Source organism: Muscardinus avellanarius, assembly GCF_963383645.1.
Source record: "Muscardinus avellanarius genome assembly, chromosome: 15".
Lineage (NCBI taxonomy): Eukaryota > Metazoa > Chordata > Mammalia > Rodentia > Gliridae > Muscardinus > Muscardinus avellanarius.
The window spans coordinates 48466144-48492789 of record NC_137801.1 but is presented as its reverse complement, the minus strand read 5'-3'; the positions used below and the strand labels follow the sequence as shown (position 1 = coordinate 48492789).

The following is a 26646-nucleotide window of genomic DNA, read 5'->3' as shown; positions in this document are numbered from 1 at the left end:
TAGTAAAAACAACATGGTACTGGCACAATAACAGATATACTGACCAGTGGATTAGAATAGAAGATACAGAAGCAAATCCACACATCTTTAGTCAATTAATCTTTGACAATGGGGCCAAACTTATACGCTGGAGAAAAGACAGCCTTTTCAATAAATGGTGCTGAAAGAACTGGCTATCCATTTGTAAAAAGATGAATCTAAACCCCTATATCTCACCATGCACAGGAATCAACTCAAGATGGATCAAAGACTTAGAAATTAGACCTGAGACTGTGAAGTTAGTAGAGGAGAGCATGGGTTCAACACTACAACATATTGGCACAGGCAGTAAATTTCTCAACAAAACCTCCAAAGCTCAGGAAATTAAAGCAAGAATTAACAAGTGGGATAGCATCAAACTTAAAAGTCTCTTCTCATCAAAGGCAACCATCAATAACTTAAAGAGGAAGCCTACAGAATGGGAAAAGATCTTTACCAGCCATCACTCTGATAGGGGGCTAATATCTAGAATATACAAAGAGCTCAAAAGACTCTACACTAGCAAAACAAACAACCCAATCAAGAAATGGGCAAATGAACTGAATAGACACTTCACAAAAGAAGAGATACAAAGAGCCAATAGATACATGAAAAGATGTTCTACATCACTGGCCATCAGGGAGATGCAAATCAAAACTACACTAAGATTCCATCTAAACCCAGTCAGAGTGGCAAGCATAAAGAAATCAAATAACAACAAATGCTGGTGAGGATGTGGGGAAAGAGGAACTCTTTTACACTGTTGGTGGGAGTGCAAACTAGTTCAGTCACTATGGAGATCTGTGTGGAGATTCCTAAGAAAGCTAGGAATAGATCCACCATACGATCCAGCTCTACCACTCCTGGGTATTTTTCCAAAAGGGTTGAATTCAGGGAACTATAGCAACATATGCATACCTATGTTCATAGCAGCACAATTCGTAATAGTCAAAATATGGAACCAACCCAGGTCTCCATCAACAGATGAATGGATTGCAAAACTCTGGGAAATACACACAATGGAATTCTATTCAGCCTTAAAGAAGAATAAAATCATACCATTTGCAAGAAGATGGAAAGTCCTGGAGAGCATTATGTTAAGTGAGACCAGCCAAGCACAGAAGGAGAAGGTACATATATTTCCTCTAATATGCCCAAACTAGGGAAACTAGAGGATACCAGTGGTACTCCAGATAATGGAGGGGAAATACTGGCAAAGCTTGAATGGAAAGATAGAGGAGGAAGGCTGAACTTGATTAATGAGGGTCCACATCCAAACATGTGTAAAATTATGAATATGGCATGGTTACCCAGGACAATCATCTGTGGGAGTGGGGAAGAGAAAACAGGGGCGGGAGGGGGGAGAGAGCATCAAGTATAGTTTAAATGTATACCATTTATGTTTAACAAAAAATTAAAAAAAATAAAATAGATAATATAAAAAAGAAATAAAACAATTTCATTCACTATAACCTCAAAACCAATAAAATACCTGGGAATAAACCTAACCATAGATGGAAAAGATCTCTACAACAAAAACTATAAAACATTAAAGAAAGAAATTGAAGAAGACCTTGGAAGATGGAAAGATCTCCCTTGCTCATGGATAGGCAGAATAAATATCATCAAAATGGCCATCCTGCCAAAAGTGATCTATAGATCCAATGCAATTTTTATTAAAATACCAACAACATTCTTCATACACCTAGAAAAATTAGTCATGAATTTTATATGGAGAAAGAAAAGACCCAGAATAGCCAAAGCAATCCTCAACAATAAAAACCAGGCAGGAGGCATCACAATCCCAGACTTCAAATTATACTATAGGGAAATAGTAGTAAAAACAGCATGGTATTGGCACAACAACAGGCAGACTGACCAATAGAACAGAATAGAAGATACAGAAAAAAATCCACACGCCTATGGCCAATTGATCTTTGACAAAGGGGCAAGTATACTCAGAATCTGCTATGTCTCACCTCTTCCATCCCTACTTGTTCTGTCCCATGGCTCCATCATCTCTCTCCTGGAGGATTAGACCAGCATCCTGACCATTTTCCAGCCTCCAGTCGTTTCCTCCTGTGTTCTCTTTCCTATGTGACAGTGATCCTTGGAAGGAATTCATACATATCTCTCTCCTGCTTTTAACCATCCCACTTAGAACAAACTCTGAATTCTTACTATGGCCGATGTAGCCTTAATCACCTGGTCTCTCGTTTCCTCTCTGTCTCCATTTCCTTTCTTTCATACCCTGCCCAAGGTGCTCAGAATGCTTAGTGTTTCTGGCAATTTCTCATATGCTCTAATTATTTCATGTCAGGGGTTGCCCCCAGAAATACTTCAACCTAAAATGGTGTTCCTTAAGGCCTTTTTCTGTTGCTGTGTTCAGTAAGGCTATCCCATCGCTGCCTATCCCTCTATTTTTTCATAGTCTTTATCATTTCCTGATATTACATTATTTTAGTGCCATAACATTACCACAGATCCAGTGGTTTAAACAACACAAGTTTACTTTCATGTGGTTTTGAAGGCTGGAGTCCAAGGTCCCGGCTGCCAGGCCTGGTCTCTGAGGAGGCCTCTCTCAATCTGAGGTGATGCCCTCTCACTATGGCCTCAGGGGGCAATCAGAGAAGCAGCAGCCAGCACGCTGGTGTCTCATGAGGGAACCACCCCCACAGCCTTATTTAACGTTAACTACCTTCTTAAAGGATTATCTCTCTAAATATAGTCACATTTGAGGCCAGGACTTTAACATATGAAATGGGGGGTGGGTACACAGTTTAGTATGCAACAGTTATATAGAAGTGTGTACTGGCTGTCTCCCCACCAGAATAAAGCCATACTAGGGCAAAGACTTTGTTCTGTTCAGTGTTATTTCCCTAGTATCTATTAGTCCTAGGCCCGAATGGGCTTTCAGTGAATAACTGTCAAATGAATCAATGAAGAGACGAAGCCTGGAACTGACTTTAACCCCTCTTTACCTCTGGCTGGCTTATAGTTTCTCCATGTTTGTTATTTTTTATATCCTTTTCTATTTTCCCAGAATGAATATCAATCAGTAGGGGGACCTGTTCCTGACTGTATTCAGTTAAGGGATCATTACCCAGGTCCCAGGGCATCTTTTCCCAAGGGACACCTGCTTGCCCAGAAGCTGCCAGAGACAACCTGTATTCATTCTCATTGGAATTCCTTGGCTCATTATTGAGGATGAAGCCAATGAAGTTGAATTAAAGGAGAAAAGGATAACCTGTTCTTGGAGGGAGGGAGGGATACCAAATACTATATATTATATGACAAGCTTGGCATGGTGGTGCATGCCTGTAATCCCAGTACTTGGGAGGCTGAAACAGGAGGGTAGAAGATTCAAGGACAGCCTCAGCACTTAGTGGAACTCTCAGCAACCTAGTGAAACTCTCTTTCAAAACAAAATATAAAAAGGGTTGGAAGTATATCTCAGAGCTCTAGTACCACACTCACACAAAAAGACTCTCAGCAACCTAGTACGACCCTGTGTGTGTGTGTGTGTGTGTGTGTGTGTGTGTGTGTGTGTGTGTGTGCGCGCGCACGCGCGCGCACATGTGGTACTGAGGGTGGAACCCAGGAGCTTTTCTACTTCTGGGCTACACTCCCAGACCTATTTTTATACTTAATTTGGAAACAGGGTCTCACTAAGTTGCTGAGAGCCTCACTAAGTAGCTGAGGCTGGCCTCAAACCTGCGCAATCCTCCTGTCTCAGCCTCTCAAGTGCTGGGATTACAAGCTTGTGCTACCATGTCTGGCATAAAACCCTATTTTTTTGTGGGTCTGGGGTTGGAACCCAAGGGCATTTGACCTCCGGGCTACATCCCCTGTCCTATTTTTTATTATTTATTTTGAAACCGGGTCTCACTGAGTTGCAGAGGGCCCCACTAAGTAGCTGAGGCTGTTAGCCTCCCAAATGCTGGGATTACAAGCGTACGCCACCATGCCTGGCATAAGACCCTATTTAAAAAAAAATAATTATATATATATATATATATATATATATATATATATATGTGTGTGTGTGTGTGTGTGTGTGTGTGTGTGTGTGTGTGTGTACACACACGGCTAGGAGTAGAACTTAGAAGTAGAATGCCCCTGTGTTCAACCCCTAGTACCAAAAATAAAAAATAAAATAAAATTGAAGTGTATAGAAACTTGAATAAAGGTAAAGATTTAGGAAAAATTTACTTTACACAATAAATAGTTAACAGGCAATCTCTGGGTTCATGCCTTTTAAATTAATTTTACCAAAGATAACACTTCATTACTTAGGGACAAATTAGTCAACTTTACCTCCCTCATTCAAATAAGCAGTTTGCTTTTTTTTTTTTTTTTTTTTTGGTGGTACTGGGGTTCCTGGAAGCCCTTCTACCTCCGGGCTACATTCTCAGACCTATTTTATATTTTTATTTGGAAACAGGGTCTCTTAAGCCAACACGGCTGGCTGCGAACCTGCTTGATCCTCCTGTCTCCGCCTCCCAAGCACGGGGATTACAAGTGTGCGCCACCACGCCCGGTGTTGCTTTTTTTTTTTTTAATAACTAGATGTAGCTGGTGAGGGAGACCCATGTATCTCTCAGAGTTCCATTTATGTGAAAGTTTGCCCCTTTGGCATTTCCCTGGTCCTTCAGCTGCCAGTAGCATGCTGATGAGGGGGAATGTTTCAATGGACTCTGTGTTAGAATCTTGATTTTCATGCAAAGCCTGGGGTTCTGCAAAAGGCAGCTTGTTTGGGTGCACAACAGGTCTCACAAAACTGAGCAACACACAAAGAGCCTTTGTGCCTGTCTTCTGTGGCCCAGGTACTAGGAGAGATCTCATAACCTGTGTAAAAGCTTCAGAATATCCCACTAACGTCAGCAAGGGCCTATGAAATCTTCTCAATCCTTTGTTTGGCTTTAGTCAACACATATCAAGGAAATGTAAAAACGAATGTTATTAATATGACTCAGAGGAGAGATAAAACAGGTCATTGTGCTCTTCACAGAGAAGCTAGAAGCTGTTTTTTTTTTTTTATTGGTGCATTATATTCATACATTATAGTGCGATTTAAAAAAACTTGTGTAGACATACGTGCACACATCACCCAGTCAGCCCCCCCCCCCCGGTTCAATCCCCACCCCCTTCCCTCCCACGCTTGGCTTAATGATTGATATCGATACTTTTGTCTAAATACATCATGTGCCTCAAAGAGCTTTTTTCCCACCTCCCCTCCCCTCAGTCAGATGGCCTTATTTGCTCCTCTATGGGTTCTCCTTTTCACCTGGAGCGCCTCCTATGACCCATTTCACTTTAGCTTTCACATATTAGTGAAAGCATCCGATTTCTTACTTTTTGCAACTGACTAATCTTGCTTAGCATAATGTCCTCCAGTTCCATCCATTTCCCTGAAAATGCTGTAATTGTATTTTTTTTATGGCTGAGTAAAACTCCATTGTGTACATATCCCATAGTTTTGTAATCCATTCATCCGTTGATGGACATCTTGGTTGGTTCCATAGTTTGGCAATGGCTAAGCTGGTTTTTATTGAGGCATTCAGGGAAGCTCAGTATTGGAGCATTATTGGTGCATGGAGTGGGGGTAAAAACACAGGGAAAAGACATAGACACTGTATTACTGCTAGGGAGGAGAGCATTATATAGAACTACAAAGGCTGGGGCTGTATCACTCTCTCAATGGAAGAGTGCTTGCTTAGCCTGTGAGGCTCTGGGTTCCATCCCCAGCAACCCACCCTTCTTACACACATGACATACAGACCTATGAGAAAGACAGCAAAACATTAGTCACTGGCTGGGTGCAGTGGTGCAAACCTGTAATCCCAGTACCTGGGAGGCTGAGCCAGGGGGATTGCACTTTTAAGGCCAGTACATGATAGTAAGACCTTGTTTCAAAACAGAACAAAACAAAGAAAAAGAGCTGAGGAGTAGCTCAGAGCTAAAATACCATTGGGTTCATCCCCAGTATAAATGAATGAATGAATGAATGAGAAGTTATATGCAGAAGGAACAAATCAATAAAATTCTATTCTTTTTCTTTCCCAGCTATTGGAAAACTGAAGTAAATCTATATTTCTTCAAAACATGGAACACAGAAAACTAAGGAGTCACAGGGAAAATAAGAGAAGCTTATAAGACATGGGTAAGAGGATGAGAGTTCATCTATTCAAAAAATATTTGCAGCCAGACCTGGGTGAGGTGGCTCACGCTTGTAATCCCAGCATTCGGGAGGCTGAGATGAGGTTTGTGGACAGCCTCAGCTACTTAGTGAGGCCCTCTGCAACTTAGTGAGACCCTGTTTCAAAATAAAGAATAAAAAATAGGGCAGGGGGTGTAGCTCGGAGGTTAAATGCCCCTGGGTTCCATCTCTAGACTCGAAAAAGAAAAAAAAAAAAAAAAAAAAACTGTAGCCAGGCATGGTGGTGCATGCTTGTAATCCCGGCATCTGGGAGGTGGAGACGGGAGGATCTCAGTTTGAGGACAGCCTCAGCTTCTTAGCGAGGTACTTCGCAACTCAGTGAGACCCTGTTTCAGAAGCAAAAAGACTAAAAAATAGGGCTGGGAGTGTAGCTTGGAGGTATAATGCCCCTGGGTTCCATCTCCGGAAAAAAAAAAAAAAATTTGTTGAATGTCATTTTTATTTATGTTCTGAGGAGAAACAAAAATAGGATGTATTCTTTACTCCCAAGCAGAAAACATAAATGAAATGATCACTTTATTAATAAATATTGACAAATTGGCACTGCACTTGCATTGTTTACCATCACCAAAGGTTAGCAAAGAAGGGAGGGTTTGAAGGCATTTAGCCAAGCCCAAATTCCAGGGTGGCCCTTCTCCCCCTATCACCCCACTCCATGCTGGGAAATTAAAGACAAGGTCTTCTGTTTACTAGGAAAGCACTCTACTACTGAGCTACATCCCTAACCTCAAAGGTGATTAAAACAAACAAACAAACAAACAAACAAAAACAAGCCAGGCATGGTGGTACATCCTTGGGAGGCTGAGACAGGAAGATTGGAATTCCTGACCAGCATTGGAAATTAAGTGAGGCCATCTGCAACTTAATGAGACCCTATTTCAAAATAAAGGAATAGCCCAGTGCTTGGGAGGCTGAGACAGGAGAATCACACAGGTTTGAAGCCAGCCTCAGCTACTTAAGGCTCTCACAACTTAGAGACCGTTTCCAAATAAAGTATAAAATAGGTCTGTGAGTATAGCGGGGGGGGGGGGTAGAAAAGCCCCTGTGTTCCACCCTCAGTACCACAAAAATAAAGAAAGAAAGAAAGAAAGAAAGAAAGAAAGAAAGAAAGAAAGAAAATAAAGAATAAAATAGGGCTAAGAGGGTAGCTTGGAGATAGAATGCTCCTAGATTCAATCCCCAATAACACACACACACACACACACACACACACACACACACACACACACAAAGAAAGACAAGAATAGAAAACGTGATTTTAAAAAAATGAGCTGGGTGTGGTGGCACAATCTTATAATCCCAGGACTTGAGAGGCTGAAACTGGAAAATTGCAGGTTCAGTCTTCAGCAAATAGACTCTCATTAACCTAGTGAGACCCTGTTTCCAAATAAAAATAAAATAGGGCTGTGGGTGTAGCTCAGAGGTAGAATGCCCCTGGGTTTAATACCCAGTACTCTCTTTCACACACACACACACACACACACACACACACACACACACACACGAATAAATGACCCTTTGTAAATATTTTTAATGGGAAGATGATATTTCTTTGTGTAAATATAGCCTAATGTGCTTAAACTTTTTTCTAATGTGCATTTAGGTCTTCCCTTATTTATTATAAAGTTGCTATAAACATCTTGGAACAAAACCTTTATTTATGTATTCAGGCCAGGTGTGGTGGTGCATATTTGCAATTCTAGTAATTGGGAGGCTGAGACAGGAGGATCACAGGTTTGAGGTTTGCCTTAGCAATTTAGCAAGAATCTGTTTCAAAATAAAGGGGCTGGGGTGTAGCTCAGAGGTAGAATGCTCTGAATTTAATCACCAGTACCAGAAAAAAACAAGACAAAACAAAACAAGATATATTAGAAAATTTCTGAACTAGGTATGGTGTCACACACTTGTAATTCCAGTACTTCAGAGGCTGAGACAGGAGGATCGCAGGTTCACAGCCATCCTCAGCTACTCAACGAGGCTCTCAGCAACTTATTAAGACTCTGTTTCAAAATAAAAAAATAAAAAATAGGGTTGATGGTGTAGCTTGGAGGTAGAGTCCACCTAGGTTAAATCCCCAGCCCCTGCCTAAGAAAGCTGTGGGTGTAGCTCAGAAGTAGAGCACATCTGTGTTCAATTCCCACTACCACAAACAAACAAACAAACAAACCCCCCAGAAATAATCAGCTAGATGTGGTGGTGCACACCTGTAATTCCAGTAACAAACCTGTAACTGAGGCAGGAGGATTGGAAGTGAAAGGCTATTCTCAGCAACGTAGGGGAACAGACCCTTTCTCAAAATAAAAATTAAAAGGATTGTAGATATAGCTCAGTGATAGAGCTTTCATGAGTTTAATCTCTAATACTGAAATGGAAAAATCAAAACAAAAAATCCCAGAATTATTAAAGAAACAAAAATGTAATTTAATAAGTAAAAATTGCACCATTTAAATTTATTTATTTATTTTCTGCCACTGAGGGTTGAACCTAGAGGCATTCCACCTCCGTATATATTCCCTGTCCTATTTTATTTTTATTTTTACTTTTTTTTTGGTACTGGGAATGAAATCCAGGGGCATTCTACCTCCTAGCTACACCCTCAACTCATTTTTTCTAGTCTTATTTATGTGTTTATGTATTTATTTATTTATTTATTTATTTGATATTGGGGATGGAATCCAGGGGCATTCTACCTCCCGAATGCTGGGATTACAAGCATGTGCCATCACGCCCTGCTATTTATTTATTTATTTATTTATTTATTTATTTATTTGTGGTACTGGGGATGGAACCCAGGGGCATTGTACCTCAGAGTGACACCCCAGCCCTATTTTTTATTCTTTATTTTGAAACAGGCTCTAGCTGAGTTTCAAAGGGCCTCACTAAGTATTAGCTGAGGCTGTCTGCAAACACCAATGTTCATGTCTCAGCCTCCCAAATGCTGGGATTACAAGCATGCGCCGCCGCGCACAGTTTATATTTATTTATTTACTTATTTATTTATTTACTTATTTATTTGTTTGCGGGTATGGGAATGGAACCCAGGGGCATTCGACCTCCGAGCTATACCCCCTGCCCTTTTTTTTATTCTTTATTTTGAAACAGGATCTCACTAAATTGCAGAGGGCCTCACTAAGTAGCTGAGGCTGCCGTGATCCTCTGGTCTCAGCCTCCTGAATGCTGGGATTACAAGCATGCACCACAATGCCCGGCGTCTATTTTTAATTTTACACAGGTTCTCACTAAGTTACTGAGCCTGGCCACGAACCTGTGATCTTCCTCCCAAGTACTAGGATTATAAGTGTGTGCCACCACACCTGGCACAAATTTTGGTCCTAATCCTATTTCTTTGATTACTAATGAGATTTAACTTTTTTGTTTTTGGAATTTACTTGTAGAAGTATGTTTTCAGGAGTTATTTATTTATTTATTTTGGTGGTACTGGGGATGGAACCTTTCTACCGCCGGGCTACACTCCTAGACCTATTTTATATTTTTGTTTTGAAACAGGGTCTCTTAAGCCAGCAAAACTGGCTTTGAACCCACGGGATCCTCCTGTCTCCGCCTCCCAAGCATGGGGATTACAAGTGTGCACCACCATGCCCAGCGGAGTTTTCTCTTTAATAAGTGATCATATTTGGCTCATTAAAATATGTTGAGGAGCTGGGTGTATATATATGGGGTTTTTCCCTTCAATTTTCATGGTGAAATTTCAATTCTGCTAGTGAATTATTATTTGCCAGATTTGTGAATTGCATTAAGTTAATGGTATTTCATAAAAATAACATGGGAAAAATGAATGTTATGGAGTGCCAGGACATTTTGCAGAGCCCATCTAACTTGTTCTCTCAGGTAGGAGATGATAACAGAGTAGTTTCTGGAGTGGGAGATGTTCTGTAAATAGCATACTATCTATAAACCTAAACTGTGGAATCTGAACAGGTGAAAATGCTGGCTCTGCTAGCCATTGTTAGCTCAGCTCTGAGCCTATCTCCCTTGGTTATGCATTAAAGATAGGAAATCTGATTCACAGGGTTGATTATAGGTTAAATAAAGTGTTTAGTATCTAGGAATTAATCAGTGTTCAATAACTGACAGCTGTCATTTCTGTTGTAATAAAAACAGATTCTGGGAGTAGACTGTCATCTAATGTCCAGAAATGATCGTTCATGGGCTAGTGGCGTAGCTCTGTGATTGAACACTTGCCTAGCAGGTGCAATGCCCTGGTTCAATCCCCAGCAAAACACACACCAAAATAATGGCTCAATTCTTTTTTTTTTAAATAGAGACCAAAATATTTACTGAGGAAATTGACAGAAAGGAGAAATTTTTTTCATTTTTGTCTCTGAGATTTCATTTATAAGAAGAGGATAACTATAATGCCTAATATATAAGAACATAAGATTAATCAAGACCATAACTATGAGGCACTTCATCTTGAACTGGGGTGTAGCCCTGAGCCATATGGGAGCCACCTCTCTGAACAGGCTCACCCCATGAGGAGATCCTGTCAGAGGCCCTGCCTTGGCACTGTGTGTGCCAGTACAAGTGCCCCGGATTTCCACCAGTGGCAGTGGAGAGAGCCCACACTGTCCTAGGCAGGTGTCCAGAGGTGTACTCTGCAATATTAGCTGTTGTCTGCATTGGCTCCAATTCCTCGCCCGACATGGGTTGTGGACACCACTCACAGACTATCTCTGAAGAGTTTTGGAAGCTTTTTTCACTCTGGAGCTGGAAGATTTCAGGGTGAAACTTTAAAGATGTAAAGATGCAAGATGTCATGGAGATTTTTTTTTGTGTGTGTGGTATTGAGGATTGAGCCATTCTACCTCCAAACTATACTCTCAATGACTCAATTCTTTACAACTGCTTTTTGGGGGTTAAAACGCTTTCTTAGAGGTGGTTGATGGAAGCTTTTCCAATAAATTATTTATGTCAGTATGGTTTAAGAATATTAATAAGTATAAAAAAAGTTGGGCGTGGTGGAACACACTTGTAATTTCAGCATTTGGGAGGCTGAGACAACAGAGAGTCTCAGCTACTTTGCAACTCAGTGAGACTCTGTTTCAAAATAAAGAATAAAAATAGGGCTGGGCACCACTCTTGAGAGAGGGCTAATATCCAGAATATACAAAGAGCTCAAAAGACTACACTAGCAAAACAAATAACCCAATCAAGAAATGAGCAACTGAACTGAATAGACACTTCACAAAAGAAGAGATACAAATGGCCAACAAAAACATGAGAAGATGTTCAACATCATTAGCCATCAGGTAGATGTAAATCAAAACTATGCTGAGATTCCATCTAACCCCAGTCAGAGTGGCAAGCATAAAGAAATCAAATAATGACAAATGCTGGTGAGGATGTGGGGACAGAGGAACTCTTTTACACTATTGATGGGAGTGCAAACTAGTTCAGCCACTATGGAGATCAGTGTGGAGATTCCTTAGAAAAATTAGAATAGACCCACCATATGATTTAGCTCTACCTCTCCTGGGTATTTGTCCAAACAGGTTTGAAATCAGATAACTACAGTAACATATGCATACCTGTGTCCATAGCAGCATAATTCCTAATAGCTAAAATATGGAACCAACCTAGATCTCCATCAACAGATTAATGGATTGCAAAATTATGGGAAATACACACAGTGGAATTCTACTTAGCTATAAAGAAGAACAAAATCACGTCATTCGCAGGAAGATGGGAAGTCCTGGAGAATATTATGTTAAGTGAGATCAGTCAAGCACAGAAAGGGAAGGGATTTATGTTTTCTCTAATATGCCCAAACTATGGAGTATTAGGGATACCAGAGGGACTCCAGACAATGGAAGAGAAACCTCACCAAAACCAAAATGGAGGATGGGAGAGGAAGAAGGCTGAGGTTGATTAATGAAGGAGCTACATCTGAATTTGTGTAAAATATAAATATAGCATGGTTGACCTGGACACTCATTGTTGGGAGGGGGGAAAGGGGAAGTGGGGAGGGGGAGAGGGCACCAAACACAGTCGGAATGTATGCCATTTTCAACATGTTTCACATAAAAAAAAACATATAAAAAATAGGGCTGGGGGTGTAGCTCAGAGGTAGAATGCCCTTGGGTTTCATCCCTAGTATCTAAAAAAATAAAAATAATAAATACATAAATATTTTTAAAAATCCCAGAATAAAACAACTTCTGGTTTCCATGTTGAACTGTTAATGGAATAATACAGAACTCTTAAGCCAGGTGTGGTGGCTCACGCTTGTAAACCCAGCATTTGGGAGGCTGAGACAGGAGGATCACGGTTCATGGACAGCCTCAGCTACTTAGTGAGGTCCTCCGTAACTTAGAGAGACCCTGTTTCAAAATAAAGAATAAAAAATAGGGTAGGGGGTATAGCTCGGAGGTCGAATACCCCTGGGTTCTATCACCAGACCTGCAAAAAAAAAAAAATGGAACTCTGATAGAATTTTTGAATGAGTAAATTCATTTTTACTGTCATTAAGAAACACTAGTGACTGATTACAAATTACTCTTACTGAGGACACGGGTGTACCAAGCTGTTATAACTAAATAAAGTTCAGATTTTTTTTTTTTTTGGCTTTAGTACTGAGTCATTTTAGAGAGTAGATTTAATTTATTGGGTTTTCAATCACTAAATTTCTGGACTTTTAAGCAAGATTGATTTTGTTTGTTTTTTGGTGGTATTGAGGATTGAACTCAGGCGCATTCTAACACTGAGTTATATAATTTTTATTTGGAAAAAGGGTCTAAGTTGTGGAGAGCCTAAGTTGTTACTGAGGCTATTCTTGCAGCTGTGATCCTCCTGTCTAGCCCCTTAAATACTGGGATGATGCGTGCACCACCATGCCCAGTTTGCAAGTTTGAATTTTAGTATTGGATATTTACAAAATGAAATCTATGTACTTTAAGAAAATAAAAAGGAAGTTGTTTTTTCCCTTAAATTCAAGGATAAGCACTATATACTCTATTGAAAGTTACTAGAAAGCGATTTAATAGATTTGAACTGTATATGATTAGATGTGAAATTTTTAGTACTATTTTATGGTCCCACAATGTCTTTGGTAGTTAATTACTTACTTTTGGTGGGCTTTTTTATTTTAAATGTAAAACATACTAAAATGCTTATGAATTTATAAATAGGTATGGATACACAACATGAAAAATCCTATATTTCATTTATTAATAATTTGACCTAGCCAAGCACTAGCATGGCACATGTCTATAATCTCAGGATTTAGGCGACTAAAACAGGAGGATTGCAGGTTTGAGGTCAGCCTCAGCAATTTACCAAGACCCTCAATTCAGTGAGACTTTGTTTCAAAGGATAATTTCTTTTCTTTTCTTTTCTTTTTTGTCTGTGTTACTGAGGATTGAACCCAGGGGAATTCTATCTCTGAACTATACCCTCAGCCATATTTTTCATTCTTTATTGTGAGACAGCGTCTTACTAAGTTGTGGAGGGCCTCTTTTAAAAAAATTATTGGTGCATTGTATTTATACATCATAATGAAGCAAAAAACTTGTGTGGACATAAATGCACACATCACCCAGCCAGCCCCCACCCAGTCCCCACCTGAGACTGGCCTGAATCTGTGATCCTCTTGTCTCTACCTCCCAAGGACTGGGATTAGTAGCCTGCATCACCACGCCCTACACTTTTTTAAAAAAAGGTTGGGGGTGTAGGTCAGAGGTAGAATGCCCCTGGATTTGATATCTAGTCCCCCCCTCCAAAAAAAATCACCCAACACTAAATCAGATTTGAGGTATCTGATATTTATTTTGATTTGAAGCTCTAGTTGCAAATACTAACAATTCAAAATGTAGGTGTTTTCATTTTTCTGATAAAGGGCTTAATCCTTTTATGATAGATCTTTGAGGCTACTGGGTCAATACTTTGGACTATTTATGTACTAGGTAGTTTAAGCATTGTCAGAAACCAGGCCTGATCTGTGTGTAAGACTGAAAAGGATAGTTTACTAGAGACTGTACAAAAGACATATTCAGTTTTGAGACAATTTTTTGCCAACATCTCTTTAATCAAGGATACAGACTAGGGCTGGGCTACAAGCCCCACCTATTGGCATTTTGGCAGGTAAAGGTAAAACAATCTACAGGTCACAACTGGTTTTTTTGGGGGGATGTCTGGGGATGGAACCCAGGGACATTTGACCTCCGAGCTACACCCCCCTGCCCTATATTTTTTAAATTATTTTGAAACAGGGTCTCACTAAGTAGCTGAGGCTGTCCGTGAACCACGATCCTCCGGTCTCAGTAATTGAATACATGCATTTCTCCTACTCCCTCCTCTCTCTCTCTCTCTCCCTTCTCTCCCTCCCCTCTCCCCTCTCCCCTCTCCCCTCTCCCCTCTCCCCTTCTCTTCTCTTCTCTTCTCCTCTCCTCCCCTCCCCTCCCCCCCCCTCTCTCTTTGTGGCACTAGGGATGAAACCTAGGGGCAATCTACCTCCCAGCTATACCCCCAGCCCTAGTTTTTAGTCTTTTTATTTTTTTCAGTACTGAGGATGGAACTCAGGGGTATTCTACCTCCGAGCTATACCTCCAGCCCCCCCCCTTTTTTAAAATTCTTTATTTTGAAACAGGGTCTCACTGAGTTGCAAAGGGCCTAAGTAGCTGAGGCTGTCCAAGAACTGCGATCCTCCCATCTCAGCCTCCCAAATGCTGGGATTACAAGCATGCGCCACCATGCCTGGCTAAATACATTACCATTTCTCTTCTAGCACATTCTTTGTTCTCCTCTTTTAGAAGTTATAAATGTTTATCTGTCATCTCAATGATGCTTCATCCACAGGAGTCATCTTTATGTGCCTCCGATAGTTGTATCTACATTTGAAATGCCATACACGGAGTCTTTTTTGACCAGCTGTCCATTTTGGCAATTATCACTCATAGAGCCTTGAATTTGAGATTTATCCTTCTGTCTCAATTTGAGATTTATCTTCCTATCTTTAACTGGTCTCATAGAGTGCTCTCTTTTTAGCCTGCCAACTGCAGGGATTTCTTCATTTTAAGGAGTTGGAGGAGGTCTTTCTAAATCTAGAATATCTAGTGGTCTTTCACTTAGTGTAAGTACACGAGGTGGTGTTTTTAGTGCCAGAGGTTTACGGTGAATTGATTGAATAAGGTCAAGATCTGGTCTTGAAAGTGAAACGTCTTCATTATTTCCTGCTATGACCATTCCCTGGGGCATCTGCATGATCACATGCCTTTGGGAACTCCTTTCAGGAACCCTTGCTCCAAGTCAGCATTTGGTGGTGCTACTTTCAATTTTCCCGGTACCCTCATTCGCTAATACCTTCGGTGTATTAGAATATTCATATTCATACTGAATTCGATTACTTTCTGCCATCTCAGCAACAGTAGAAAGGAATGCTGCCCCATTTACCTCACAAATGTGTACCAACTACTTGCTATTTGGCACTATCTGCTTCTGTGCTTCATATTAAATCCTATAACTTGCCACACTGCACATGTGTTGGATTTAGAGCCACTTTTGTTCCGCAGGGCCAGCTGGAGAGCCCCCGGAAAGGGCCGCCGCCTGCCAGCTCCTGGGCGCTCTGGGGGCGCCTTTAGAGGCCATTGGACCAGTGCACGGTGGTTCCCGGCAAAGCACCAGCCGAGCCCCTATTTTTTTTTTTTTAATCCTTTGTCTCACTGAGTTGCGAAGGGCCTTACTAAGTAGTTGAGACTGTCTGCGAACTACCATCCTCCTGTCTCAGCCTTCCAAATGCTGGGATTATAAGTGTGCACCACCACACCCGGCTTTCTTCTTAATTTTTAAATAGGGTATAAGAGCTGGGCATGGAGGTGCATGCTTGTAATCCCAGCATTTGGGAGGCTGAGACAGGAAGATCACATAGGTTTGAAGCCAGCCTTAGCTACTTAGTGAGGCTCTCAGCAACTTAGACCCTGTTTCCAAATAAAATATAAAAATAGGTCTGGGTATATAGTCCAGAGGTAGAAAAGCCCCTGGGTTCCAACCCTAGTACCACACACACACAAACAAAAATAGGGTATAAATTATGGAGGCCTCACAAGTTGATAAGGCTGGCAGTGAACCTGTGATCTTCCTGTCTTAGTCTCCCAAGTCCTGGGATTACAAGTGTGTGATACCACACTTGGCTTTACCTCTCTCTTTTAATCTAAATGTGAGGATAATTTTATTGCTCTAATTTATTGATATGATTCTGTAATTTATTAAAGAAATGAATTTAAATGGCTAGTATGGTTTGCACAACAGTTCCATAAAAGCCCATGTGTGAAAGGCTTGGTCCCTAGCCCAGGGTACTACTTGGATGTGGTGAAACCTTTATTGTTGTTGTGCTGGGGACTGAACCAAGGGACTACTTCTGAACTACATCCCCAACCCACTTTACTTTTTGTTTTTGAAACTGAGACAAAGTTGCTGAGGTTGGCCTTGAACTTGAGATTTATCCTTCTGTCTCAATTTGAGATTTATCCTCTTATCTCAGCTTCTGAAGCACTAGGATTACAGGGGTTTGCCAATGGGCCAAGACAAAACTTTTTTTGTGTGTGATACTGGGGATTGAACCCAGGGGCACATTACTTTTGGGCTATACCTCCAGCCCTATTTAATTTTTATTTTGAAAAAAGCATCTAAGTTGTGTAGGGCCTCAGTAAATTCGTAGAGGCTGGCTGCGAACCTGTGATCCTCTTATCTCAGTCTCCCAAGTACTTGGATTATAAGTGTGGACCACATGCCCAGCTCCAGCCAAGACTTTTACATAACAGTAAAATTAGTGCACTGATAAAACTTCTTTACTTTTGGAGGTACTAGGTAATACAATCACCTTATGAAGTAAGTATTCTCTCTACAAAATAGAAGGATCAAAGATGTTCACTGACCTGTCCAGGTCCGTATATGTGCTTGACACCCTAGGACTTTCCTAAGTAATAGGACATCACAATCACTCTAGTTATTCACAATGAGACCCCTGGGGTTATACTAGTTTTTTATGATAATTAGGTTATTTAGGGTGAGTGTGGGTTAGAGACAAATTCTATAAAGCCTTAACTTTTGAGACTTCTTTTTCCCTTGCTAGGGATCTAATCCAGGGCCTTGCAAATGCAGGGCAAGTGCCCTACTTCTGACCTATGTCCTCAGCCCAAACTTGAGATTTGATGAGCTCTTGGGTTACTGAACACATGGAAGTACTGGGAGGCAGCACACCAAGAGGGCCTGGAAGGCCTATGTCCTCTTCCCCAACTCAAACCTTGTCATCTGTATCCCTTCCATTTAGCTGTTCCAGAGTGGTATAACAAATTGGTGCAACATTTTAGCAAATTTATTATATATTTTTTTTTTTGCAGGATTGAACCCAGGGGCATTCTACCACTGAGCTACACCCCTCAGCCCTAATTTTTATTCTTTATTTTGAAACAGGGTCTCATTAAGTTGTGGAGGGCCTCACTAAGGTGCTGAGGCTGCAAACCTGCAATAAATACTGGATTATAAGCATGTGCCACCATGCTATGTGTGTGTGTGTGTGTGTGTGTGTGTGTGTGTGTGTGTGTGTGTGAGAGAGAGAGAGAGAGAGAGAGAGAGAGATTGGGGATTGAACCCTGGGGCATCCTACCTTGAAACTACACCCCAGTCCTATTTTATTTTTGTTTTGAAACAGGGTCTCACTAGGTTGATGAGAGTCTCACTACTTGCTGAGGCTATCTTTGAACCTGTGATTCTCCTGTCTCAGTCTCCCAAGTACTGGGATTACAAGTGTGCACCACCATGCCTGGCTTTAGCAAATTATTGAGACCAGGAAGGAAGTCCTGGAAACCTGATGTATGGCTCATAGGTTAGTCACTTCTGAAGGCCCAGGCTTGCAAGTGACATCTGAAGTGGGGCAATCTTGGTGGACTGAATACTTTTAATTGTGGGGTTTTATGCTAAGTCCAACTAGTAAAAGTCAGAATTGAACTGAATTTCAGGACACTCAACTGAGGACCTGGTTGGTATGGGAGAAAAGAACCTGTACATTTTGGTGACCCAAAGTGTTCTATGATATATGAGAGGAGGAAAAAAACTGTTTTTTTATCTAGCTCATACATGGTAAGTTAAAGAGAAGATCTGGACCTTGGTTTGAACCCAAAGCACATACTCTTTGTATCATGCTGCTTCTTGCTAAAATCTACAAATAACCACCAAAGAGCCAAGTGTTAGCCTTTTCTTAAATTATCTTTGGTCAGTACTGGAAAGGAAGAAAACTGAAGTATCTTATGGCTACTTTTCTTTTTTCGGTGCTTGGGATTGAACCCAGGGCTTCACACATTGTTAGAAATTACAGAGACAAGAGAGAACATGCTGGACAGCAAGGAACATGCTTTATTTGTGATAAAACGGAGAAGGTGACTGACCAGGAAAAGAACCCATGAGAGTCAGAAGCTGTCTCCTTATAGATAAGGGGATTTTTATGGGTTTAGGAAGGGAGAGAGTGAAAGAACAGTTGTGTATCCTGCTGACTGGTGGGCCTGACATTGACGTGGGGCCACAGGTGGTAACTTGGGCAGGGAGCAGGGGATAGTGAAGGGCACTTCTCCGTGCTTTTGCGACATTTTTTGGGCTTCTTTGTTCTCAGTCTCCTCTGGCAAGACCTTACAGTGCCCACACACATGCTAAGCATGTGGTTCTCCCATTGAGCTACACTCCAACCCCTTATGGCCCCTTTTCTGTCCTTGTTCAGACAGGATAATTAAAACAATAAACAAACTGAATAATCTGCTATTGATTACATGACAACACTTCTGTGGACATTTTATTCACTTTAAAATAAATATTGTGCAGTAAAACTGTCCTGACACAAGATATGTAGTCCATAGTAGGCAAATAAAATGAATAGAACAGTGTGTTTTGTTAGAGTAAACCATTTTAAATCAGAGAATGATCACCAACTGTCTACACCAGATACACACTCTGGGAGTGAACGCCACATATGAAGAAAGAAATAGGTAAAAGTTTGGAGAAAGAAGCAATTTATCACAAGTAAGAGTTTCTTTTGATTAACAGTGGTGAATAAAACTCACATATGAGGCTCTACGATGTGCCCATTTTCTAGTTTAGTACCTGGCAGAGAGCAGCTGCTACATAAAAGTTTGTTAAAAGGATTTCAGGCACTAGAATTTACACATTTTACATAGTTTCTCATTTAAACAACCTCTTATCAATTTCTTTCTTCATTATCTTTACTTCATTACCTATTTATATGTACTATAATTTACATAATAAATCTACTATTTAAAACCTTTCAATAAGTACAACAATTATGACATTTGAATAAACCAGACTCTGAACTGCTTGGATGAGATCTATCTTGGAATCACCTTATCCAAGCAAAGGTGAAACACAATCAGTTCATAAGATATAACAAAATGAAAAAAGTGAGAAAGTTCTGCCTTTGAAATTCCTCAATAACCTCTTATATACACATTTATATTCACAGAGTGGTTGACAGTCCTTTTCTATGATGCTGAGGTCATATGGCTGAAACTTGTAATGAGATATATAGTCAGAAAAAAGTCATCTTGACTTTCAATGACCTTTTTCTTTCCAGCTTTAGTATTTTTTTAATTGGGGAGAGAAAGAAGCCCATTTTCATCTGCTGTATCTAAGATTTTGCAGATCACTGGAGATTCAACCTAAAGAACAAGAAAAACAAAGCCATAAAAAATCTGGTAAGCTGAACACTTCATTTGGTATTAGTTTGCTAAATAAATAGACTTAATAAATGTATATGAGCCCTTGTCTTGAGTAATAATTACATGGGTATATAAAAATGTTCAGACTCATCAAATTCAACACTCAAGATATGTACATTTTATTTGATGTAAATTATATGTCAATAAAAGACATGTCAGATATTATAGAAGTGGTATGGGAGCTATGTTAAGTCTTAGATATAATGAAGGTCCTTTTTAGATTTTATGAAAAAATTAACTTATGATGATGATGATTTTGTGGTGCTGAGGATGGAACCCAGGGGGCCTTCTACCTCTGGGCTATACTCCCAAACCTTTTTTATATTTTATTTGGAAACTAAGTTGCTGAGAGCCTCACTAAGTAGCTGAGGCTGGCTTTGAACCTGTGCAATTCTGTCTCAGCCTCCCAAGTACTGGATTAAAAGCATGTGCCCCACACCCGGCTGATTATTTTCTTTTTACTTACCCCAAGAATATACTGACAGGAGTGAGGCTCTAGCATATATACAGTAACAGCATGAGGAGAATCTGATTCTTTACACCTAAAACAGAGAGTATATTAAGGCATTGGCTAAATAATATAAGATTATTATTATTAGTTTTAGTATTGGGGATTGAACCCAGGAGAATTCTACCTTCAAGCTATACCCCCATATACTTTATCTCACTAGGTTGCTGAGAGTCTCACAAGTTGCTGAGGCTGGTCTTGAACCTGTGATCCTCCTGTCTCAGCCTCTCAAGTACTGGGACTACAGGCATGTGCTGCCACGCCTGGCTTCTATTTAATTTTTACTTTAAAACAGGATCTCACTAAATTGCTGAGACTGTACTATGTGTGTAATCACAGTATTTGGAGGCTGAAATAGGAGGATTGCAGGTCTGAGGTCGGTCTCAGCAAAAGGGGTAAGGGGAATAAAGGGCTAGGGATGTAGCTCAGAGGCAGAATGCTCTGGGTTCAACCCCCAGTATATATAATATATAATATATATATATATATTATATATTATTTTATTTATTTATTTACTTATTTATTTATTGTGGTAGTGGGGATGAAACCCAGGGGCATTCTACCTCCGAGCTACACCCCAGCTTTTTTATTCTTTATTTTGGAACAGGGTCTCACTGAGTCGCAAAAAGCCTCACTAAGTAGCTGAGGTTGTCCACGAACCACAATCCTCCTTGTCTCAGCCTTTCAAATGCTGGGATTACAAGTGTGGGCCACCATGCATGGCTATAAAAGATTATTTTTAATAGTGATCTTCTTAAGTTACAAAGATCTGCACACAGTAAAATTTAGTTCTTTAAATATATAATACGATTATATTTTCTATTTATATAGAATTGTGGTTTATAGGAAGCAAGTAAAAGAGAAAGACATAAAGCATGATTTGATGACTTACTTTAGTTTTACTGTCACCTGTCTTGGTTTGTCAGTTATGTCACAAATGTCACCATTCCCATAAAAATGTGATACCATCCTGAATTGGAGAAATACACAATCTTTATTATACAAAAATATCACTAACACAGAATAATTGTGAGAAGACGGTTAGGGGTTTTAGGGTTATGTCAGCAGAGAGAGAGAGACTCTTTCAGATTCTATAAGGAGAACAGAGAGATACTTTGTATTATCTCAATTGCAATGTCTTTAATTTGCATATTATTTGTATATAAATAATTAAGGTTATTAGACATCATTAAAAAAGAAGTTATCCAGTTTCCCAGCCCAGTATTTTATTCATTTTGTGGAATCATTCTTTCTGTTCTCCATCAGTCTAATTCCTTTATAATAGTGGTGCAAAAGACAGGACTCCATAGACCAAGCTATAAATCTCACATGAGCAATACCCAAAGAAAAGCTTTAATTTTGCAATCTTACTCTCTTAGGCTTAATATTTGTTGCTCGTAGGTCCAATGTCCTGGGTTCCACCCTCAGACCCCCCCCACATTTAAATGTATACTGGGCAAGATCTACAAGAAAAGGATATCCTTAGGATAACACTGAAATCCAGGTAGCTTTTAACTATTACATGGTACACCTTACCCCTCAAAAACAAAAAACCCCCAAAAAACAAAAAAAACCAAACTAATCTAGAAATATCCCCTAGAAGAAAAAAGACATAGGATTTTACTTAGGTGTTTACATTTTTATGTTTGTTAATACTCTTGAGTTTTACTACTAATTAGATCCAAAGGTAAAAAAGTAGCCTCTACCTGACTGTCTGGGTGCCATCGTCTTGAAGATGATAAGCTCGAGCAGTATTCTTTTTGGCCCATTCAATATGCTCTTCTTGGTTCCATGTACCCACAACCACAGACGTTTTTCCACTATCTTTGTCCTAATGTATGAAAAAATATTTGTAATAAAGTATGCCTGACATCACCAAAGAGACATTCATGCTGATGACTGACTCTCCTATAAGCTCCAGTCCTTATTTTTATGTGTATACTGGCTATCTACCTTCAGATGTGGTATTAGTCACTCATTTGCAAAGAGAAATTTAAGTTCTTTATTCTGTTTCTTTGAATGATAAACTAATTTCTAGTTGGACTAGCTCCAGGTATAGTTATTTATTTATTTATTTTTTGTGGGTCTGGGAATGGAACCCAGGGGCATTCGACCTCTGAGCTACATCCCCTACCCTATTTTTTATTCTTTAGTTTGAAACAGGGTCTCAGTAAGTTGCTGAGAGCCTCACTAAGTAGCTGAGGCTGTCTGCAAACCACAATCCTCCAGTCTCAGCCTCCCAAATGCTGGGATTACAAGCCACCACGCCCGTCTTCCTATTATGATTCTTAATGAAATATTTGTCCTCTATCTTTGTTATAGTTTGAATGTGTCTCACAAAAAGCATGTGGTAGAAACTTAATTCCCAATGTAACAGTGTTGGGAGGTGGGAACTACCTGAGAGGCGCTTCCTTATGAATGGATTAACATGGATTATAAAAGTTAGAGAACTGGGTATGGTGGCTGGCATACACCTATAATTCCAGGTTTTTTTTTTTTTTTTGGTGTGTGTGTGTGTGTGTGTGTGTGTGTGTGTGTGTATGTGTGGTACTGGAGATTGAACCCAAGGGCATTCTACCTCTGAGCTACACCTCCAGCTCAATTTTTTATTCTTTATTTTGAAACAGGGTCTCACTAAGTTGTGGAAGTCTCACTAAGTAGCTGAACTTGCCTCAAATCTACGATCTCCTGTCTCTGCCTTCCAAGCACTGGGATTACAAATGTATGCAACCACGTGTGGCTGTAATTTCAGTTCTTGAGAAGCTGAGACCAGAGTACTGCAGGTTCCAGGCCAGCCTAAGGAGCATGGCGAGACCGTGTTACAAAATAAAAAACAAAAAGGGGCTGGGTTCAGAGGTAGAATGCCCCTGGGTTCAATCCCTAGCACCAAAACAAACAAACAAACAAACAAACAAACAAACAAATAAATAAATGGGCTTGAGGCTTCAACTTTGATCTCTCATCCTCTTGCATTTAGCCAAGGGACGGTGTGCCAAGAAAGCCCCCACAGACACTAACGCCTTGCAAGTTACTTTTTAGTCTCCAGAACTGTGAGAAATAATTTCTTTTCATCATAAATTACACAATTTCAGCCGGGCATGGTGGCATAGGCTTGTAATCCCAGCATTCTGGAGGCTGAGACTGGAGGATCGTGGTTTGCAGATAGCCTCATCTACTTAGTGAGACCTTTTGCAAATTAGTGAGACCCTGTTTCAAAATAAAGAATAATAAATACGGCAGGGGGTGTAGCTTGGAGGTTGAATTCCTCTGGGTTCCATCCTCAGACCAGCAAAAGTAAATAAATAAATAAATCACACAATTTGTAGTATTGTTATAGAAACATAAAGTGGAATAAAATTAGATCCTGGCAGATAAATGGGTAACCGGTGCCAACGGGCTCTCCATGACTGTGTAGACACCCTGCCACTGCTTAGCTACAGCAGACTCTCCAGGGGAGGGGAAAATTCCCCTTTACCTACAGCAGGAGACTAGAAGGGACTCCAGACCATCCTCAAGCTTACTATATGAACTCATAGGCAACCAAACAGCGACTTGGGAGCCTCACGCCTTTCAAGGTACCGGCTCATGTCGCCTTATGTCCTTGTGAGGCTAGATCTGTGTCAAGATCTATATTGGGGTTCTGGGGAAACCCACTATTATCTTCTAAGGCCCAATGAGTGCCTGTCCATTCTACCCCTGTCAAAGATGAGACACTGTTAAAAGACCCCTGGAAAATAGAACTCAGGGAGGATGCTTGCCTTTTCACATACATGCTATGTCCTCAAAAAGATCCATGCCCCTACTGTACAGAGACTCTGTATTGAAGGTTTTAGGGACATCTGTTTTCTGGTTCCTGGGCTCCCCTCTGCTGTCATCTAATGAGACACTACAACTAAATGCACCAAAAAGGGTAGAAACTGGAAAGGAAGAGCACCCATGGGTAACCATTTCAGACCTCTTGTCTTGGATTTTTATCCCCACCTAAGTTGTGGCATATTCTCAGTGAGGCAAATTAATGAGAGATGATTTTCCCACACTCAAGACTTTGGCTTTAATGGCCACGATTTATCTCTGGATAATGAGAGTGTTTGGGAAACTACATTGTTTTCTTAATTAAAAATATCAAAATATCTAAGGTACAGATGAGACTTAGTACCTGGAGAGCAGTGCCTAAATAAGCCCCCTCCATACCATGATACAGCGCCCTCAAACCAGGGGGCCCAAGAGATACCCAGAACTAAAAGACAGCAGCCAGGACCAGTTCCAAGAGGGCTAAAAGGAATGTTTCCCCTGATAGTAGTGTGTGTGTGTGTGTGTGTGTGTGTGTGTGTGGTGGGGAGTTTGGAGTTCAATCGGTCCATTAGCTATTTTCTCTGGCTGAGGTTAAAGAAATTAAAAGGGACCTTGGTAGTTGTACCACTGACCCTGAATAAAGTGTGCAGGCATTCAGGTTACTCAATTCTTTATACAAACTAACATGGAGGGACGTCAAATTGCTCTTAGATCAGACCCTGACCTCAGTGGAGAGAGACGAGTACATGAGGTAGCTAGGAAAGTAGGTGATGATTACTGTAATTCCCAACAGCCTTCTGTGAGAATAAAACAAATGATCCCAATGGGAGAACAGGCTGTCCCATTAGATGATCCCCGATGGGACCATAACAATACAAGGCCTTATTGGGAAAGGACTCATTTTCTATACTGCAAAATTGAGGGACTAAAAAGAGCTAAAATCAAATCCCTCAACTATGGCTTATTGACTGCTACTCATCAAAACACAGAGGAGTCCCCAATGGCCTTCCTTGAGAGACTAAAGGAAGCCATGATAAAAATTCACCAACCTGACTCCAGACTTGGTAGAAGGGGATGCCATCCTCAGAGACAAATTCTTAGTCTGTACCTGTTATATATATATATATATATATATATATATATATATATATATATATATATATATATATATATATATATATATTCCAAAAACTGGTGTCAGAGTCAGACAAATTTAATAAAAAAATCTCTACTGCAGGCTGCTAATTCAGTTTATATTCATATTAGTATAAATATATGTATTTATATTATAGGGACTTGGAAAAACAAAAGGACAAATGCCATGGAGAAATTCTGGCTGCCATGCATATGAGAGTTAATCCCACGAAAGCCAGGGCTCAAGTCTGTTTGAGGTATGGAGAGCCAGGGCATCTCCAGCTTAAATGCCTTCCACTAGAAGTCCACAAAGGCCCTCCAAGGCCCTGCCCAAAGTGCAAGGGGGACCACTAAAAGTCTGGGTGCCCCCAGGTCAGGAGGGATCTCGGTCCTCAGAGCAAGGTTCCCAATGATGAGTACCAGGGCCATTCCTCCAGGATCCCACCACCTGGGTTAAGACTAAAAACCCTTGAGCAATCCTTACGGTGAGATCTCACACTCTTCGGTTCCTCATAGATACTGGGTCCAGATTTATGATGTTACCCTTCTCTCCTGGCTCAACGTTCAAATGTATAGCTATGGTCAGGGGCATATTCAGGCCAGCCCTTGAAATGTTTCTTTACTCAAGATTTAGCCTGCCTGGGGTGACCTCCACTTCTCCCATTATTTTTATTTTTATTTTTGCGGGTCTAGGGATGGAACCCAGGGGCATTCGACCTCCGAGCCCTTTCCCTAATTATTATTCTTTATGTATAAACAGGGTCTTACTAAATTGCGGAGGGCCTCACTAAGTAGCTGAGGCTGTCCGCGAACCATGATCCTCTGGTCTCGGCCTCCCGAATGCTGGGATTACAAACATGCACCACCACACATGGCTTCTCCCATTCTTAAATATGCCGGAGACTCCAGCTCCTCTGTTAAAAAAAAATATAATGTCAGGAAACCAAACTAACTTGGGTACAAGAATCTCCCTTGATCTTATTTAAAATTATACTACTTTTTGTCTCATCCTTCCAGAAAAGCTCCAAAAGAAAAAACTTAAGCTGTTCTTTTTCTCTTTTGCTGGCTATACTAAGAAGGTGCAGGTGCTGCTCAAGGCGTTTTTTTTTTTTTTTTTTTTTTTTTTTTTTTTTTTAATCTCAGCCAGTCCTAGCTAAAATGTAAACATCTAAAAAGCTACCCAGGCTGCCGTAAAACTTAGACCTCTGTACGATGTGATCAAATACAACATATTGCCT

General features: G+C 40.4%; 2 protein-coding genes across 4 annotated transcripts in view; one reads left to right on the top strand and one right to left on the bottom strand.

Moving 5' to 3' along the window:
• The window catches only part of LOC308273874 (ankyrin repeat and SOCS box protein 3), a gene marked incomplete at its 3' end in the record, with an annotated part of 223946 nt that overhangs the window by 38223 nt on the left and 159077 nt on the right, over positions 1 to 26646 (top strand). The window lies entirely within an intron of this gene.
• The window catches only part of ERLEC1 (endoplasmic reticulum lectin 1), a gene marked incomplete at both ends in the record, with an annotated part of 37856 nt that continues 31052 nt past the window's right edge, over positions 19843 to 26646 (bottom strand). For 2 of the 3 annotated variants that reach the window (XM_080711114.1, XM_080711113.1), the window contains 4 exons: positions 19843 to 19914; positions 20441 to 20516; positions 21375 to 21452; positions 22189 to 22313. In XM_080711114.1, coding sequence (XP_080567240.1) covers positions 19843 to 19914; positions 20441 to 20516; positions 21375 to 21452; positions 22189 to 22313 — 351 coding nt within the window. The remainder of the gene's footprint in view (positions 19915 to 20440; positions 20517 to 21374; positions 21453 to 22188; positions 22314 to 26646) is intronic. The other variant, XM_080711112.1, reaches the window with a different exon arrangement.